At 43.9% G+C, this 17,098-nt stretch overlaps 1 protein-coding gene across 6 annotated transcripts; it reads left to right on the top strand.

Annotated features, from left to right (window-relative positions):
- Positions 1-35: 35 nt before the first annotated feature.
- On the top strand, positions 36-15,341 carry hormad1 (HORMA domain containing 1). Of its 6 annotated transcripts, none has more exons than XM_046301410.1 (16): positions 197-327; positions 609-672; positions 831-975; positions 1,087-1,150; positions 1,285-1,321; positions 1,416-1,436; positions 1,528-1,554; positions 1,696-1,763; positions 11,733-11,884; positions 13,229-13,386; positions 13,486-13,575; positions 13,728-13,785; positions 13,907-13,968; positions 14,155-14,238; positions 14,445-14,510; positions 14,746-15,341. In XM_046301410.1, exons 2-16 carry the CDS (start codon positions 640-642, stop codon positions 14,836-14,838), a joined length of 1,158 nt encoding a protein of 385 aa, XP_046157366.1. In that variant the 5' UTR covers positions 197-327; positions 609-639; the 3' UTR covers positions 14,839-15,341. The 6 variants fall into 6 exon arrangements, with proteins under 6 accessions (XP_046157363.1, XP_046157361.1, XP_046157366.1 ...); XM_046301409.1 differs by having other exon boundaries at positions 201-345; XM_046301408.1 differs by having other exon boundaries at positions 296-411.
- Positions 15,342-17,098: the final 1,757 nt, after the last annotated feature.

Genomic DNA, 17,098 nt, shown 5'->3' with positions numbered 1-17,098 from the left:
ATCAAACTACACTAACAACAGAGCCACAACATAATCAACTTAATTTAAAACTGATGTTTACCTCGGCCAGGACATATCACTTACTACATTTGATATCACTAATCACTCAATGCATGTTGTGGTGGCAAGAAAATGTACGTTATCTAAGCTTCCCTCTGATTGGCTACTTTAGCTGTCAGGTTTGGCGGGTAAATGTGTGTGTCTGGCGCGAGTTTGGTCCAACATCCAACAGTTTCTTAGTAAATTCGGTCTGGCTAGCTTCTAGATTGTATTTTTGTTGAATTTTTTAAAACCAAAAAACAAATTGAGTGACTGCGCTCTATCTAGGTAGTAATAGCTAGCTATGTGAGTTATGCAATTTCATACTATTCACAATGGGTTGTAGAGTAAAATCAGTGTCATGATCAGTAGGTGTGTGTACTTCTAGCTACGTTAGCTAACAAATGTAATGCAGATAGCTAGTTAGCTGACGTAGCTAGCCAGATTAATATAACTTATTTCTGTATCTATCTGTGTAAACTTAGTACTTAGCTAGCTAGTTACATATTTCAACATAGCTTTACCTTGATAGCTAGTTACCTGGCTTCTGATTAATCTTAATTTTGTAGATTTGACAACTTGTTATCAACTATTACTACCATGGCCTGTGAACAACGTTTGCGGGCTGCTCAGGTAAAACCTCTGGCAATCCATAGCCAGACCTTGGTCCTATTGAATTGCTGTTTTATAGCTAGCAAATGGCATGTTCTATGAATATCTACATGCGTCTATTTATTCAGACCTCTTCAAATTACCTCGTTGTAAGCGCCTGTCTTTGTTATATTTTATAGGGCACCCAGTTGCTGCCAAATGTAGTTTCAACAGAGCAGCAGTCCTTGATTGTTGTGAAGAAACTGCTGGCCATTGCAGTCTCCAGCATCACTTACCTCAGGGGTCTTTTCCCAGAAAAAGCTTATGGGAGAAAATATGTTGAAGGTCAAAACACAATTGATGTTATTTTTAAATGAAACCAATTGTTATTTAAATGATGATACCCTAGCCGAGATCTTCAAGAAGTAGCCTTACACTTCTCTTTCTATGCCACAGAGCAGAAAGTTATGATCCTCAGGGAGGAGCGCACCTGCCCTGGTGCCAGTCAGATTGTACAGTGGTTAGTATTCACCACCAAGCCTCAGTGGGAAATTACAGTACAGTGTTTTCTCTGTGGCCAAATCCTTTCCCTTTATCCTAGTTAGATGATTAATTCAGTGTTGATTAATTAACACTCTTTTATACACCTCCCAGGATGCATGGATGCTTTGATGCCCTTCAGAGAAAATACGTAAGTGAGATGCTAGAATTGAGTTGTTTATTCATTATCTGCATGTTATTAATGTTAATTAATTACAAATAATGAATGTCTTGTTTTCCAACAGTTGCGGACGGTCGTTATGTCTGTGAGTATATCGTATCGAATATTTTCTTCAGCATATAAAGCCTTTACATTTTCCGTTGCTAAAGTTTGTAGTCTCCTTCCACTTTCTATAGATATACACAGACCCAGAGAATCCAAAGGTAATAGACTACTTTTTAACCCCATAGGTATAGATCATAGTAATGCTTTGATTCTCTGCACTAGAACAAACTACAGTATGTGTAACCTCTTGAATCAAGTTGTTTCTCATTGTGACACTGGTCTTTCTTTACAATTTCCAGAAGGTTACTGAATGCTACCAGTTCAAAGTCCAATACACTGAAAAGGGACCCAAAATTGACTTTGAAAGGTATAGCTTTGTCAATGTGTATTAGGGTTGAATGGTGGGAACCCAGTTACTGAGATTTACAGAGATTTACTGCCCAAAACCACTCCCTTTCCCAAGGATAAATAACTGAGAAACCGGTAAATTATTATAAATTATTTATATGAACAGCATGACTTGAAATGGAACTGTTCAATTATATGTGATGTCTAAATCTGGATTCAGTAAGGCCTTCCCTCTGGTCACTGCATAATGAATCATCAACACTCAGGGTGGGAACCGACAGCCCATCTCAGTATGTAGACCCTCCCTTGGTAACTTAGTAACTTTTTTTATTGTGATATGTTGTCCTACATTTGCTGCAACATAGCCTATGCTACAGTAATATAAAGACCGAATGCACATCTAATTTGCACACCTCCATCTGGTTTTCGGGGATCACCTTATTTTTTTATTGTAAAGATTATATATTTCTTTAATTTCCGTGGTTAAAACGCTCCTTTATCGTTTCTTTAAATCGGTGCATGAGTGAATGCTCTCTCGCAGTCTTTCTTTCTTTCCATCAATTCCATTCAAATTGCATCCAAAATAGATAATCGTGTTCAAGATTGATATACAGTTGAAGTCGGAAGTTTACATACACTTAGGTTGGAGTCATTAAAACTCATTTTTCAACCACTCCACAAATTTCTTGTTAATTAACAAACTATAGTTTTGAAAAGTTGGTTAGGACATCTACTTTGTGCATGACACAAAGCATTTTTCCAACAATTGTTTACAGACAGATTATTTCACTTATAATTCACTGTATCACAATTCCAGTGGGTCGGAAGTTTACATACACTATGTTGACTGTGCCTAAATAGCTTGGAAAATTCCAGAAAATGATGTCATGGCTTTAGAAGCTTCTGACTAATTGACATCATTTGAGTCAATTGGAGGTGTACCTGTGGATGTATTTTAAGGCCTACCTTCAAACTCAGTGCCTCTGCTTGACATCATGAGAAAATCAAAAGAAATCAGTCAAGACCTCAGAAAAAAATGTAGACCTCCCACAAGTCTGGTCATCCTTGGGATAAATTTCCAAACGCCTGAAGGTACCACGTTCATCTGTACAAACAATAGTATGCAAGTATAAACACCACAGGACCACGCAGCCGTTATACCTCTCAGGAAGGAGACTCTTTCTGTCTCCTAGAGATGAATGTACTTTGGTGCAAAAAGTGCAAATTAATCCCAGAACAACAGCAAAGGACTTTGTGAAGATGCTGGAGGAAACAGGTACAAAAGTATCTGTCATGCAGGTGAAAGAGGACCCAAAAGCGACTTAACAGAAACAGAGTTTATTTAAGTCCAAACAGGGAATAACAGAAATCCTCTAGTCTGTAGAGGGGAATAACTGGAGAAGCGGCCACAGACTGCAGGTCGCTTCGGGTAGGCGCAGGCCGTAGTTGACAGAGACACCTGCTCACACGCAGCATCTGATGAAGGCAAAAAACACGACAGGACAGGGCGATACACAATCACAGCAAAAAACACGACAGGACAGGGCGAAACGCAATCACAGCATGGTGAATACTAAACAAGGAACCGACGGGACAGGAACGGAACACAAAGGAATAAATAGGGACTCTAATCAGGGGAAAGGATCGGGAACAGGTGTGGGAAGACTAAATGATGATTAGGGGAATAGGAACAGCTGGGAGCAGGAACGGAACGATAGAGAGAAGAGAGAGCGAGAGAGTGAGAGAGGGAGGGGGAGAGAGAGGGATAGAAGGAGGGAAAGAACCAAATAAGACCAGCAGAGGGAAACGAATAGAATGGGGAGCACAGGGACAAGACATGATAATAAATGACAAACATGACAGTACCCCCCACTCACCGAGCGCCTCCTGGCGCACTCGAGGAGGAATCCTGGCGGCAACGGAGGAAATCATCGATGAGTGAACGGTCCAGCACGTCCCGAGACGGAACCCAACTCCTCTCCTCAGGACCGTAACCCTCCCAATCCACTAAGTATTGGTGACCCCGTCCCCGAGAACGCATGTCCATGATCTTATGTACCTTGTAAATAGGTGCGCTCTCGACAAGGACGGGAGGGGGGAGGGAAGACGAACGGGGGTGCGAAGAAAGGGCTTAACACAGGAGACATGGAAGACAGGATGGACGCGACGAAGATGTCGCGGAAGAAGCAGTCGCACAGCGACAGGATTGACGACCTGGGAGACACGGAACGGACCAATGAACCGCGGAGTCAACTTACGAGAAGCTGTCGTAAGAGGAAGGTTGCGAGTGGAAAGCCACACTCTCTGGCCGCAACAATACCTTGGACTCTTAATCCTGCGTTTATTGGCGGCTCTCACAGTCTGTGCCCTGTAACGGCAAAGTGCAGACCTCACCCTCCTCCAGGTGCGCTCACAACGTTGGACAAACGCTTGAGCGGAGGGAACGCTGGACTCGGCAAGCTGGGATGAGAACAGAGGAGGCTGGTAACCCAGACTACTCTGAAACGGAGATAACCCGGTAGCAGACGAAGGAAGCGAATTGTGAGCGTATTCTGCCCAGGGGAGCTGTTCTGCCCAAGACGCAGGGTTTCTGAAAGAAAGGCTGCGTAGTATGCGACCAATCGTCTGATTGGCCCTCTCTGCTTGACCGTTAGACTGGGGATGAAACCCGGAAGAGAGACTGACGGACGCACCAATCAAACGACAGAACTCCCTCCAAAACTGTGACGTGAATTGCGGGCCTCTGTCTGAAACGGCGTCTAACGGGAGGCCATGAATTCTGAATACATTCTCAATAATGATTTGTGCCGTCTCCTTAGCGGAAGGAAGTTTAGCGAGGGGAATGAAATGTGCCGCCTTAGAGAACCTATCGACAACCGTCAGAATCACAGTCTTCCCCGCAGACAAAGGCAGACCGGTAATGAAGTCTAAGGCAATGTGAGACCATGGTCGAGAAGGAATGGGGAGCGGTCTGAGACGACCGGCAGGAGGAGAGTTACCCGACTTAGTCTGCGCGCAGTCCGAACAAGCAGCCACGAAACGGCGCGTGTCACGCTCCTGAGTCGGCCACCAAAAGCGCTGGCGAATAGACGCAAGAGTGCCTCGAACACCGGGATGACCAGCTAACTTGGCAGAGTGAGCCCACTGAAGAACAGCCAGACGAGTGGAAACAGGAACGAACAGGAGGTTACTAGGACAAGCGCGCGGCGACGCAGTGTGCGTGAGTGCTTGCTTAACCTGTCTTTCAATTCCCCAGACTGTTAACCCGACAACACGCCCATAAGGAAGAATCCCCTCGGGATCAGTAGAAGCCACAGAAGAACTAAACAGACGGGATAAGGCATCAGGCTTGGTGTTCTTGCTACCCGGACGGTAAGAAATCACAAACTCGAAACGAGCGAAAAACAACGCCCAACGAGCTTGACGGGCATTAAGTCGTTTGGCAGAACGGATGTACTCAAGGTTCTTATGGTCTGTCCAAACGACAAAAGGAACGGTCGCCCCCTCCAACCACTGTCGCCATTCGCCTAGGGCTAAGCGGATGGCGAGCAGTTCACGGTTACCCACATCATAGTTGCGCTCAGATGGCGACAGGCGATGAGAAAAATAAGCGCAAGGATGAACCTTATCGTCAGACTGGAAGCGCTGGGATAGAATGGCTCCCACGCCTACCTCTGAAGCGTCAACCTCGACAATGAATTGTCTAGTGACGTCAGGAGTAACGAGGATAGGAGCGGACGTAAAACGTTCTTTTAGAAGATCAAAAGCTCCCTGGGCGGAACCGGACCACTTAAAACACGTCTTGACAGAAGTAAGAGCTGTGAGAGGGGCAGCAACTTGACCGAAATTACGAATGAAACGCCGATAGAAATTAGCGAAACCTAAAAAGCGCTGCAACTCGACACGTGACCTTGGAACGGGCCAATCACTGACAGCTTGGACCTTAGCGGAATCCATCTGAATGCCTTCAGCGGAAATAACGGAACCGAGAAAAGTAACGGAGGAGACATGAAAAGAGCACTTCTCAGCCTTTACGTAGAGACAATTCTCTAAAAGGCGCTGTAGAACACGTCGAACGTGCTGAACATGAATCTCGAGTGACGGAGAAAAATCAGGATATCGTCAAGATAGACAAAAACAAAAATGTTCAGCATGTCTCTCAGAACATCATTAACTAATGCCTGAAAAACAGCTGGCGCATTGGCGAGACCGAACGGCAGAACCCGGTACTCAAAATGCCCTAACGGAGTGTTAAACGCCGTTTTCCACTCGTCCCCCTCTCTGATGCGCACGAGATGGTAAGCGTTACGAAGGTCCAACTTAGTAAAGCACCTGGCTCCCTGCAGAATCTCGAAGGCTGATGACATAAGGGGAAGCGGATAACGATTCTTAACCGTTATGTCATTCAGCCCTCGATAATCCACGCAGGGGCGCAGAGTACCGTCCTTCTTCTTAACAAAAAGAACCCCGCCCCGGCCGGAGAAGAAGAAGGCACTATGGTACCGGCGTCAAGAGACACAGACAAATAATCCTCGAGAGCCTTACGTTCGGGAGCCGACAGAGAGTATAGTCTACCTCGAGGAGGAGTGGTCCCCGGAAGGAGATCAATACTACAATCATACGACCGGTGAGGAGGAAGGGAGTTGGCTCGGGACCGACTGAAGACCGTGCGCAGATCATGATATTCCTCCGGCACTCCTGTCAAATCGCCAGGTTCCTCCTGAGAAGTAGGGACAGAAGAAACGGGAGGGATGGCAGACATTAAACACTTCACATGACAAGAAACGTTCCAGGATAGGATAGAATTACTAGACCAATTAATAGAAGGATTATGACATACTAGCCAGGGATGACCCAAAACAACAGGTGTAAACGGTGAACGAAAAATCAAAAAAGAAATAGTCTCACTGTGGTTACCAGATACTGTGAGGGTTAAAGGTAGTGTCTCAAATCTGATACTGGGAAGATGACTACCATCTAAGGCGAACATGGGCGTAGGCTTATCTAACTCTCTGAAAGGAATGTCATGTTTCCGAACCCATGCTTCGTCCATGAAACAACCCTCAGCCCCAGAGTCTATCAAGGCACTACATGTAGCACCCGAACCGGTCCAGCGTAGATGGACCGACAAAGTAGTACAGGATTTTGATGGAGAGACTTGAGTAGTTGCGCTCACCTGTAGCCCTCCGCTTACAGATGAGCTCTGGCTTTTACTGGACATGAATTAACAAAATGTCCAGCAACTCCGCAATAGAGGCACAGGCGGTTGGTGATCCTCCGTTCCCTCTCCTTAGTCGAGATGCGAATCCCTCCCAGCTGCATGGGCTCAGACTCTGAGCCAGAGGAGGGAGATGGTTGCGATGCGGAGCAGGGAAACACTGTTGATGCGAGCTCTCTTCCACGAGCCCGGTGACGAAGATCTACCCGTCGTTCTATGCGGATGGCGAGAGCAATCAAAGAGTCCACATCTGAAGGAACCTCCCGGGAGAGAATCTCATCCTTAACCACTGCGTGGAGTCCCTCCAGAAAACGAGCGAGCAGCGCCGGCTCGTTCCACTCACTAGAGGCAGCAAGAGTGCGAAACTCAATAGAATAATCCGTTATGGACCGTTCACCTTGGCATAAGGAAGCCAGGGCCCTAGAAGCCTCCCTACCAAAAACTGAACGGTCAAAAACCCGAATCATCTCCTCTTTAAAGTTCTGGAACTTGTTAGAGCAATCAGCCCTTGCCTCCCAGATAGCTGTGCCCCATTCTCGAGCCCGGCCAGTAAGGAGTGAAATGACGTAAGCAACCCGAGCTCTCTCTCTAGAGTATGTGTTGGGTTGGAGAGAGAACACAATCTCACACTGCGTGAGAAAGGAGCGGCACTCAGTGGGCTGCCCGGAGTAGCAAGGTGGGTTATTAACCCTAGGTTCTGGAGGCTCGGCAGGCCAGGAAGTAACAGGTGGCACGAGACGTAGACTCTGGAACTGTCCAGAGAGGTCGGAAACCTGAGCGGCCAGGTTCTCCACGGCATGGCGAGCAGCAGACAATTCCTGCTCGTGTCTGCCGAGCATGGCTCCTTGGATCTCGACGGCAGTGTAACGAGCGTCTGAAGTCGCTGGGTCCATTCCTTGGTCGGTTCCTTCTGTCATGCAGGTGAAAGAGGACCCAAAAGCGACTTAACAGAAACAGAGTTTATTTAAGTCCAAACAGGGAATAACAGAAATCCTCTAGTCTGTAGAGGGGAATAACTGGAGAAGCGGCCACAGACTGCAGGTCGCTTCGGGTAGGCGCAGGCCGTAGTTGACAGAGACACCTGCTCACACGCAGCATCTGATGAAGGCAAAAAACACGACAGGACAGGGCGATACACAATCACAGCAAAAAACACGACAGGACAGGGCGAAACGCAATCACAGCATGGTGAATACTAAACAAGGAACCGACGGGACAGGAACGGAACACAAAGGAATAAATAGGGACTCTAATCAGGGGAAAGGATCGGGAACAGGTGTGGGAAGACTAAATGATGATTAGGGGAATAGGAACAGCTGGGAGCAGGAACGGAACGATAGAGAGAAGAGAGAGCGAGAGAGTGAGAGAGGGAGGGGGAGAGAGAGGGATAGAAGGAGGGAAAGAACCAAATAAGACCAGCAGAGGGAAACGAATAGAATGGGGAGCACAGGGACAAGACATGATAATAAATGACAAACATGACAGTATCTATATTCACAGTAAAATAAGTCTAATATTGACATAACCTGAAAGGCTGCTCAGCAAGGAATAAGCCATTGCTACGAAACTGCCATAAAAAAACCAGACTACGGTTTGCAACTGCACATGGGGACAAAGATCGTACTTTTTGGAGAAATGTCCTCTGGTCAAATGAAACAAAAACAGAACTGTTTGGCCATAATGACCATTGTTATCTTTGGAGGAAAAAGGGGGGAGGATTGCGAGCTGAAGAACACCATCCCAACCGTGAAGCACGGGGGGTTCATGTGTGGGGGTGCTTTGCTGCAGGAGTGACTGGTGCACTTCATAAAATAGATGGCATCATGATGAGGAAAATGATGTGGATGTATTGAAGAAACATCTCAAGACATCAGTCAGGAAGTTAAAGCTTGGTCGCAAATGGGTTTTCCAAATGGACAATGACCACAAGCATGCTTCCGAAGTTGTGGCAAAATGGCTTAAGGACAACAAAGTCAAGGTATTGGAGAGGCCATGACAAATCCCTGACCTCAATCCCATAGAAAATCTGTGGGCAGAACTGAAAATTCATGTGCGAGCAAGGAGGCCTACAAACCTGATTCAGTTGCACCAGCTTTGTCTGGAGGAATGGGCCAAAATTCACCCAACTTATTGTAGGAAAGCTTGTGGAAGGCTACCTGAAATGTTTAACCCAAGTTAAACAATTTAAAGGCAATGCTACCAAATACTAATTGAGTGTATGTAAACTTCTGACCCACTGGGAATGTGATGAAAGAAATAAAAGCTGAAAGAAATAATTCTCTCTACTATTATTCTGACATTTCACATTCTTAAAATAAAGTGGTGATCCTAATTGACCTAAAACAGGGAATTTTTACTAGGATTAAATGTTAGGAATTTTGAAAAACTGAGTTTAAATGTATTTGGCTAAGGTGTATGTAAACTTCAGACTTCAACTGTATATAGGCCTATATGTACAGTGCATTCGGAAAGTATTCAGAACCCTTGACTTTTTCCACATTTTGTTATGTTACAGCTTTATACTAAAATTGATTCAATAGTTTTTTCCCCTCATCAATATACAAACAATACCCCATAATGACACTACATGTTTTGCACACCTGTATTGGGGAGTTTCTCCCATTCTTCTATGCAGATCTTGTCAAGCTCTGTTAAGTTGGATGGGGAGCGTTGCTGCACAACTATTTTCAGGTCTCTCCAGAGATGTTCAATCAGGTTCAAGTCCAGGCTTTGGCTGGGCCACTCAAGGACATTCAGAGACTTGTCCTGAAGCCAATGCTGCGTTGTCTTGGCTATGTGCTTAGGTTCGTTGTCCTGTTGGAAGGTGAACATATGCCTCAGTCTGAGGTCCTGAGTGCTCTGGAGCAGGTTTTCTTCAAGGATCTCTCTGTACTTTGTTCCGTTCATCTTTCCCTCGAGCCTGATTAGTCTCCCAGTCCCTGCCGCAGAAAAACATCCCCACAGCATGATGCTGCCACCACCATGCTTCACCGTAGGGATGGTGCCAGGTTTCCTGCAGACATTATGTTTGGCATTCAGGCCAAAGAGTTCAATCTTGGTTTCATCAGACAAGAGAATCTTGTTTCTCACGGTCTGAGAGTATTTAGGTGCCTTTTGGCAAACTTCAAGCGGGCTGTCATGAACCTTTTACTGAGGAGTGGCTTCAGTCTGGCCACTCTACCATAAAGGCCTAATTGATGGAGAGCTGCAGAGATGGTTGTCTTTCTGGAAGTTTCTCCCATCTCCACAGAGGAAGTCTGGATCTCTGTTAGTGTGACCATCGGGTTCTTGGTCGCCTCCCTGACCAAGGCACTTCTCCCTCGATTGCTCAGTTTGGTTGAGCGGCCAGCTCTAGCAAGAGTCTTGGTGGTTCCAAACTTCTTCCATTTAATAATTATGGAGGCCACTGTGTTCTTGGGGACCTTTAATGCAGTAGAAATGTTTTCAAATGTACCCTTCTCCAAATCTGTGCCTCAACACAATCCTGTCTTTTTGTCCAAATTTGGGGTATTGTGTGTAGATTTATGAGGAACAGGTTTTATTTAATACATTTTAGAATAAGACTATAATGTAATTTTTTTTTTGAAAGTCAAGAGCATTGAATAATTTACAAATGCACTCTAGGTGTGCTAGCCTACCTCTTTCAGGTAATACATCCAATGCAGTATTAGCCTTATATTTAGGTAATACATGATGATGGGTAATGCATAATAAGCTTCTAACTTATAGCTTCTGTCTCTTGTGCAATACGCACACACCTGTACTCAGCTGTCCTCTCTGTAAAAAAAATGCTCCCATGCAGGAAAACCTAGACTAGAATAGCGGCTGGATATAATTTGTTTGCATTTTTTTTTCATACCAATAGACTATTTGAAGAGGGACAACAGCCAATAGAACTCATGGGTAGTTTGAAAGAAGAGCGAATGTGCGATGGCGGTAGGCTATAGCAGTTATTTATGCAGACCCATAACCATCCAATCCTCATGAAGAGAAGTGAAAGCCTGTTGCATCTCATTCTAGTCCTATATTATTCAAGCATGTCATTAGAATGATAAAGATAAGGACAACAAAACAAAATTACATTTACCTGTTGAAAGCAAGGAAGGAATGAAGCAACACTAGAGAGAGAAAGAGGAGGTAGACTAATAACATTAGGGGAAATATTATGAAAAATGTCAATCAAATTCACTAGCCTATACTTATAACTTTGTAGACTGCATGTACTGCACCAGAATTGCATGTTCTCTCCCTGCTTTATCATGGTTTGAACGAGCTGCGTAATTCCAGTTCATATAATACAGTATAATAGAATGCAGTACAGTAATACAGTTCACACTCAAAAAGATTACTGGAGCTTGTTTCATTTATTTACCTAAGAGAGCATATAGCTAGCTACATCTATGGGCTTTTATGTTTTTCTGTCTTATGTAATGTGAAGTAGCTGTATTGGATAACGGTTTCAATCATTTGGGCTTGGGCTCATTAAATGTCTTTAATGTAGGGTCATAAAATGTATTTAATCAGGTTTAGGTTGCATCAGGCATGACTTTACGATCAAAGCTCTAATAAAATCCAGACATATGCCTATTTATATGCTTTGTAATGCTTTTGAAGGACACATCCGGTGTTGGCGGACATTTGTAAAATTCGGGGAAAATATTCAACCCTAATGTGTATAACATAATGATAACATGGCAGAATTTCATTGAGAAACATTGAAGAAAGACGCTTTAAATTGTTTAAAAATGTTTACATTTATTTTTGTTTTAGCAAAAACAGCAAGAATCTGGGAAAACTGGCTTGCAGCAGCACAAAAAAGTCCAGCATCCTCCTGGTGCGTAAACTCTACACACTGATGCAGAACCTGGGTCCTCTGCCAGACAATGTCTGTCTCAACATGAAACTCTCCTACTACGACGACGGTAAAGACCACACAATGATGTAGAGTAAGCTAAAAGACAAGGGATGATGTGAAGCAATACGCTGTTCCGGGGTCATGTCCCGGGTCTTTTGAATGATCAAATGAATTTAATTACACTTGAGTATACCAAACATTAGGAGCGCTCAGAACAGCCTCAAATAATTGGGGCGTGGACTCTACAAGGTGTCAAAGCATTCCACTGGGATGCTGGCCCATGTTGACTCCAATGCTTCCCACAGTCGTGTCAAGTTGGCTGGATGTCATTTGGGTGGTGGACCATTCTTGATACACACGGGAAACGGTTGAGCGTGAAAAATCCAGCTGCATTTCGGTTTTTGACACTCAAACCGGTGCGCCTGGCAACTACTACCATACCCAGTTCAAAGGCACTTCAATCTTGTGTGTTGTCCATTCACCCTCTGAATGGCACACATACACAATCCATGTCTCAATTGTCTCAAGGCTTCAAAATCCTTCTTTAACCTGTCACCTTCCCTTCTACACTGATTGAAGTGGATTTAACAAGTGACATCAATAAGGGATCATAGCTTTCACCTGGTCAGTCCATGTCATGGAAAGAGCAGGTTTTTTGTATACTCGGTGTATATTTAAGCAATAAGACCCGAGGTGGTGTGGTATATGGCCAATATAACACAGCTAAGGGCTGTGTCCTAGCACCACCCAGAAGTGCCTTAATGCTATTATAAACTGGTTACCAACTTAATTAGAGCAGTAAAAGTCAAAGGTTTGTCATACCCATGGTATATGGTCTGCTATACCATGGCTTTCAGCCAATCAGCATTCAGGGCTCGAACCACCCAGTTTATAATTGTGCATTGATTTTCTCATACCGATGCCTTTTATCAAAATATTTGACGCTCAATAAGTAAGACATTACAAAAGTTAGAAAAGTCTAATTTGAACTACTACTGCAGCGTTGTTAGCATGCTGGGGCATGCCTGCTTGAGCTGAGGACTTACAGGAAGGTAACAACCTGTTAGTTGCAGGCTGTTTGATGTGTTTTATATTAGATTAGGCTGGGAATGTTTTTCATTGAACGTTGCCAACCACTGCCTTTTGATTTGTAGTTAATTTGTGTAGTTCAAAGGAAACTTTTCAGCTTTCTGCTTATTGAGCGTCAAATACGTTGAAAACTGGCATATATACGATAAATATATCTTAAATGACCCCGTTTTTATGAATTTGATATCAAAATTTGAAGCCCATTCTTACCTACAAAACCCGGACGGAGTACGGAAGTAAAATTGAACTTTCATAGGATATAACAAGTATATGTTTGTTTTTTAAACCACCTAAAGAGTGTGTTTGTGTGTGTATATCTCAGTCACTCCCCAGGACTACCAGCCCCCAGGCTTCATGGAGGGGGACGGCGATAGCCTGCAGTTTGAGAAGGAGCCCGTCAACCTGACCATGGGCGAGGTGGTCACTCCCTTCCACACCCTGAAGGTGGACGTGACCACAGAGAGAGAAAGGCTCGAGCAGGTATGAAGGAAACGGGGGAAATAACTAAAGAGTCAGAGTAATGTCAACCAGACTAGTGGGTGACACGTTGATTAAACAACTGTCCCCTTTTCTCTGTAGGTTGATGACGAGCAGCCCATCTGCGTGAGGGACAAGTGGGAGCTGAAGATGGAGGAGGGGGGGACAGTGACCAAGATCAGCAGTCAGCAGGTGAGACCTGAGGCTGACATAAATCTAGGCTAATTTGACTGGGTGCCCAAGGCAAGGCGCTATTGTTTTAACCCAGTAGGGGGCGTTGCTGTCTCTATCCCATGGGATATATCTACAGTATATAACATTTTTAATGGGGTTTCTACTTTCAGACCCGCATGATAAAAGTAATGGAAAATCCGGACAACGACATTTACTTGGACAATTCCGGTAGGACCTCCTCTCTCAAAACTTAGTATAAAGAAGTTTCGCTGAACATTTTTTTCTCTTTTAAGAAGTCAAATGCGGTCTGAAATCCATGTTGTGTTTTCATCATGTTTGATGCTCAAAGAGGTCCAGGTGAACTGCCAGGAGAAGATGGAGGTGTGTGAGGAGAGCACAGAGAACTCTCAGGTAAAATCACAGCAAAATGTACATTCTGCATAGTCATGACTAAGATAGGCCTTGTATCAACCAAATGTAAATACAGAACAATACAAGTACATAGGTGGGATAGTACTGTATGAATATAAAGTAATATAGGTGCTGCTCCAGTTGTGAAGGTAACGGTCTGTGGTTTGATTGACCTGTCTGTCTCAGATGGACACTTTGGGAAAGAGGACATCTGACCTGGAAGTGGTCATTAAGAGGACCAGGAGCGGACGTGTCACCAGGTCCACCATGGTCAGTGCCCACCAAAACATACAACCATATCTAACTCCTACTGGAGTAGTTCTGTTCAAATGGAAGACATCTTTGTATAACGTCATGTAAAAATGATCATGGAGGATGTATATCTATGGGACTAGTATATCTGACTAGCTTCTCAAGCACTTCCCTGCAGTCTGTGATTTACTGTCTTTGTTCTGTGTGTGTGTGTGTGTGCGCAGGAGAGAAAGGCTGAGACTGAGGTGCACAGTGTCAAGAAGAAGCCCTCTCCCATCGAAGACAAAATGGTGGGAGACACGCCCCCTCGAGCATCATAGATTTCAGCCCCCAGTCTTACTCAAGGAAGGAGTGATAATAATTTGCAAATGGTCTTTTAAAGATAAAACCTATATGTTTTTTTAACAAGTCAATATGACTCATTCAGTCCATCCCATCTAGGTGTATACAGAATATTGTTTGGCAATCATTATTCATTTTAGAGTCTTGCATTAGTTTGTAAACTGTCTGTCACTCTCTGATTAGCAGATATCGCAGTTCGAGTTCCCCTGCAGTCAGGATGTCCAGGCCTCTGTGCCGAAGAAACGTAAGTTCAGCGAACCCAAGGAACGCTACTGACCTCCCCACCTTACCTATAAAATAACTGTCAAGACAAGAACCGATGTTCTAATTTGGATGGCCTCTAGGCCTTTTTAGTTGTTTTAAAGGAAAAGCTGTAGTGTCCACCGCCAACACCACAATAGTACCTCTGCATTCTGTTGTTACAATGGAAAGGATACAGGAAATGGTTCTTTCTAGTCCACCTTGTTTATGTTTATACTTTTGTTTCCATTGTTGAGTTACATGCTAGTGTGTGATATGGAGACTGGGAAAAATGTATTTTCTACAATTGTATATTAGGGTCTGTGAAGTGCGAAACTCACAGTTTTATTTATTTCAAAGGATGACATTTTCATTGTGAGAATAACTTATTTTTGTCTTTTGATTACCATGAACGTTATACTGTGCAAAATTGTGTTTATATTTTATATTGTTATATAAAGTATCAATATACAGTACCATCCAGTTGTAAGTTATTTGATTATATGTATGTTCCTAATAAATTAAAATGCCTTTTCTCAGTTTTGAAAAAGGGTTCTTATTTCGGTCTGTATGGTTAAGAGCAGATAGTTCTACATGCTAGTGCTGAACCTCAGATACAACTTCTTCCATCAGCAGCAAACCTGGGTGCACCTGTTTTAGTGTCATGGTTGGAAAAAGAAAACGCAAGCTCTTGCTACAATTCAAGCTCAAAGAGCTTCAGCTTCCTGTCTGCAAGACCTGATGCTATTAGCATGAGTGCAGAAAAATCTATACAATACTGTATCATCTTCTTGTTAAATAATAGCCAACCTTTAACAAAGGGACTGCCAAATGGCGGCATTAGCATGAGGTGTGACTTAAATTAAGCTGTTAAGTGAAAGTGGATTATATCTGTACACACTGACCTTTGTGCTGAGATAACCGGCCATCAGCAGCCTCCTGCCTGGCTGCTGTGTGCTTTTAATCAGCTGTTGTTTTTCCCAGAGAGAGGGACATTTGCTGATAGACTACCTTAACCCACTGCAGATCAATACTGCAGGAAGCCTTTGTGATGCATATCCAAACAGGCCCTCTCTCTTCTCTCCACCACACCGGCTGGCGGGAGAGGGAGAGTCCATCAAATCAGCTCCTACATCCAAACAGGGCTTGTCTTCGGCACTGGAGAATAACCTCATTTCATTGTCTCTTGTTTTTTTTATAGGCACTGGAGATAACATTCAAGTGGAAAGTGGAATGGACTGAAAAATCTAGTGCAATGCCCTCTGTGCCTTTGACAATACTCACTCAGCAGCGAATTGACAATTTTTATGAGCTGTGAAAAGCATTTTTCAACCATTTTTATTATATCGACAGCCCACAGTCATAAAAAGACAGTAAGAAAGTCTCTCTCTAGTCATGTTATACTATATTGTAGTTACAGTACAGTACCTGTGTATCCAGGTTGATTATACTAACCAATACTTAATCTAATAGTACACATTGAACAGGAGGCTTTTATAATTTAAGATTAATCTAACTCCTATAGCTTTGTAACAGTGGAGGATGGTGAAGGGAGGATGGCTCATAGTAATGGCTGGAATGGAGTGAACACATGGAAACGTGTTTCATTCTAGCCATTACTATCCCCTCACCAGCCTCCACTGCTTAGCAATTATTGGTAACTGGCTACTTGACGACATTGATGGGACTTAAAATGCAGCTACAGTTTTAACATGTGGAGTTTCTAGTAAGGTTTATTTGTTCTTGTACACATTAGTGTCTAAAAGCTGAATTGCAGTGTATATCAGGTGTGTAATACATCAGAGACAATACAGTATGACTGAAGCTCTTCTAGCCTACTCCAATGAGGTAAAGTGCACAAATGAATCAAAAACGACATGCCAACATCAGCAGACAACATCTGAAATGCAATGCTACTTACCTCCACCCCCTATCCTTCAAACATTATGCCTGTACTACACACGTCTCAAGAAATGAATTCTGAAATTAAATTCAGGGACACACGTCGAATGGCAAGTGTTAACAAATCAATCAGCTGGTCAAACATGAGCCTGGTTTCAGAGTCCGTATCTCCCCCTATGTGGAGCCAAGGCCCGGGTCTCTGAGTCAATATGAGCGGGCCGAGGCGGTTCATGTGATGAGGAGGGAAGCCCTGTCAGACAAACAGACAGATGGACTGATGGACGGATGGACTGGCCCATCCCTGAGCCTTAGATTAGAAAGACACTCAGGCTGCATGTAGGGGGTGCTGTGATTATGCCTGCAGGGCCTGTGGGCTCCAGAGGCGGTTAGGGTT

Source organism: Oncorhynchus gorbuscha, linkage group LG15, assembly GCF_021184085.1.
Source record: "Oncorhynchus gorbuscha isolate QuinsamMale2020 ecotype Even-year linkage group LG15, OgorEven_v1.0, whole genome shotgun sequence".
NCBI lineage: Eukaryota > Metazoa > Chordata > Actinopteri > Salmoniformes > Salmonidae > Oncorhynchus > Oncorhynchus gorbuscha.
This window is presented reverse-complemented; position numbering and strand designations above follow the sequence as displayed.

Excerpts from the sequence above, each read along its gene's own strand:
- hormad1 (XM_046301405.1), top strand. The coding sequence starts at position 54 with ATGTTTACCTCGGCCAGGACATATCACTTACTACATTTGATATCACTA. Across the intron at positions 1,437-1,527 it reads TGCGGACGGTCGTTATGTCT|ATATACACAGACCCAGAGAA; the intron begins GTGAGTATATCG and ends CACTTTCTATAG. Across the intron at positions 13,387-13,485 it reads AGAGAGAAAGGCTCGAGCAG|GTTGATGACGAGCAGCCCAT; the intron begins GTATGAAGGAAA and ends TTTTCTCTGTAG.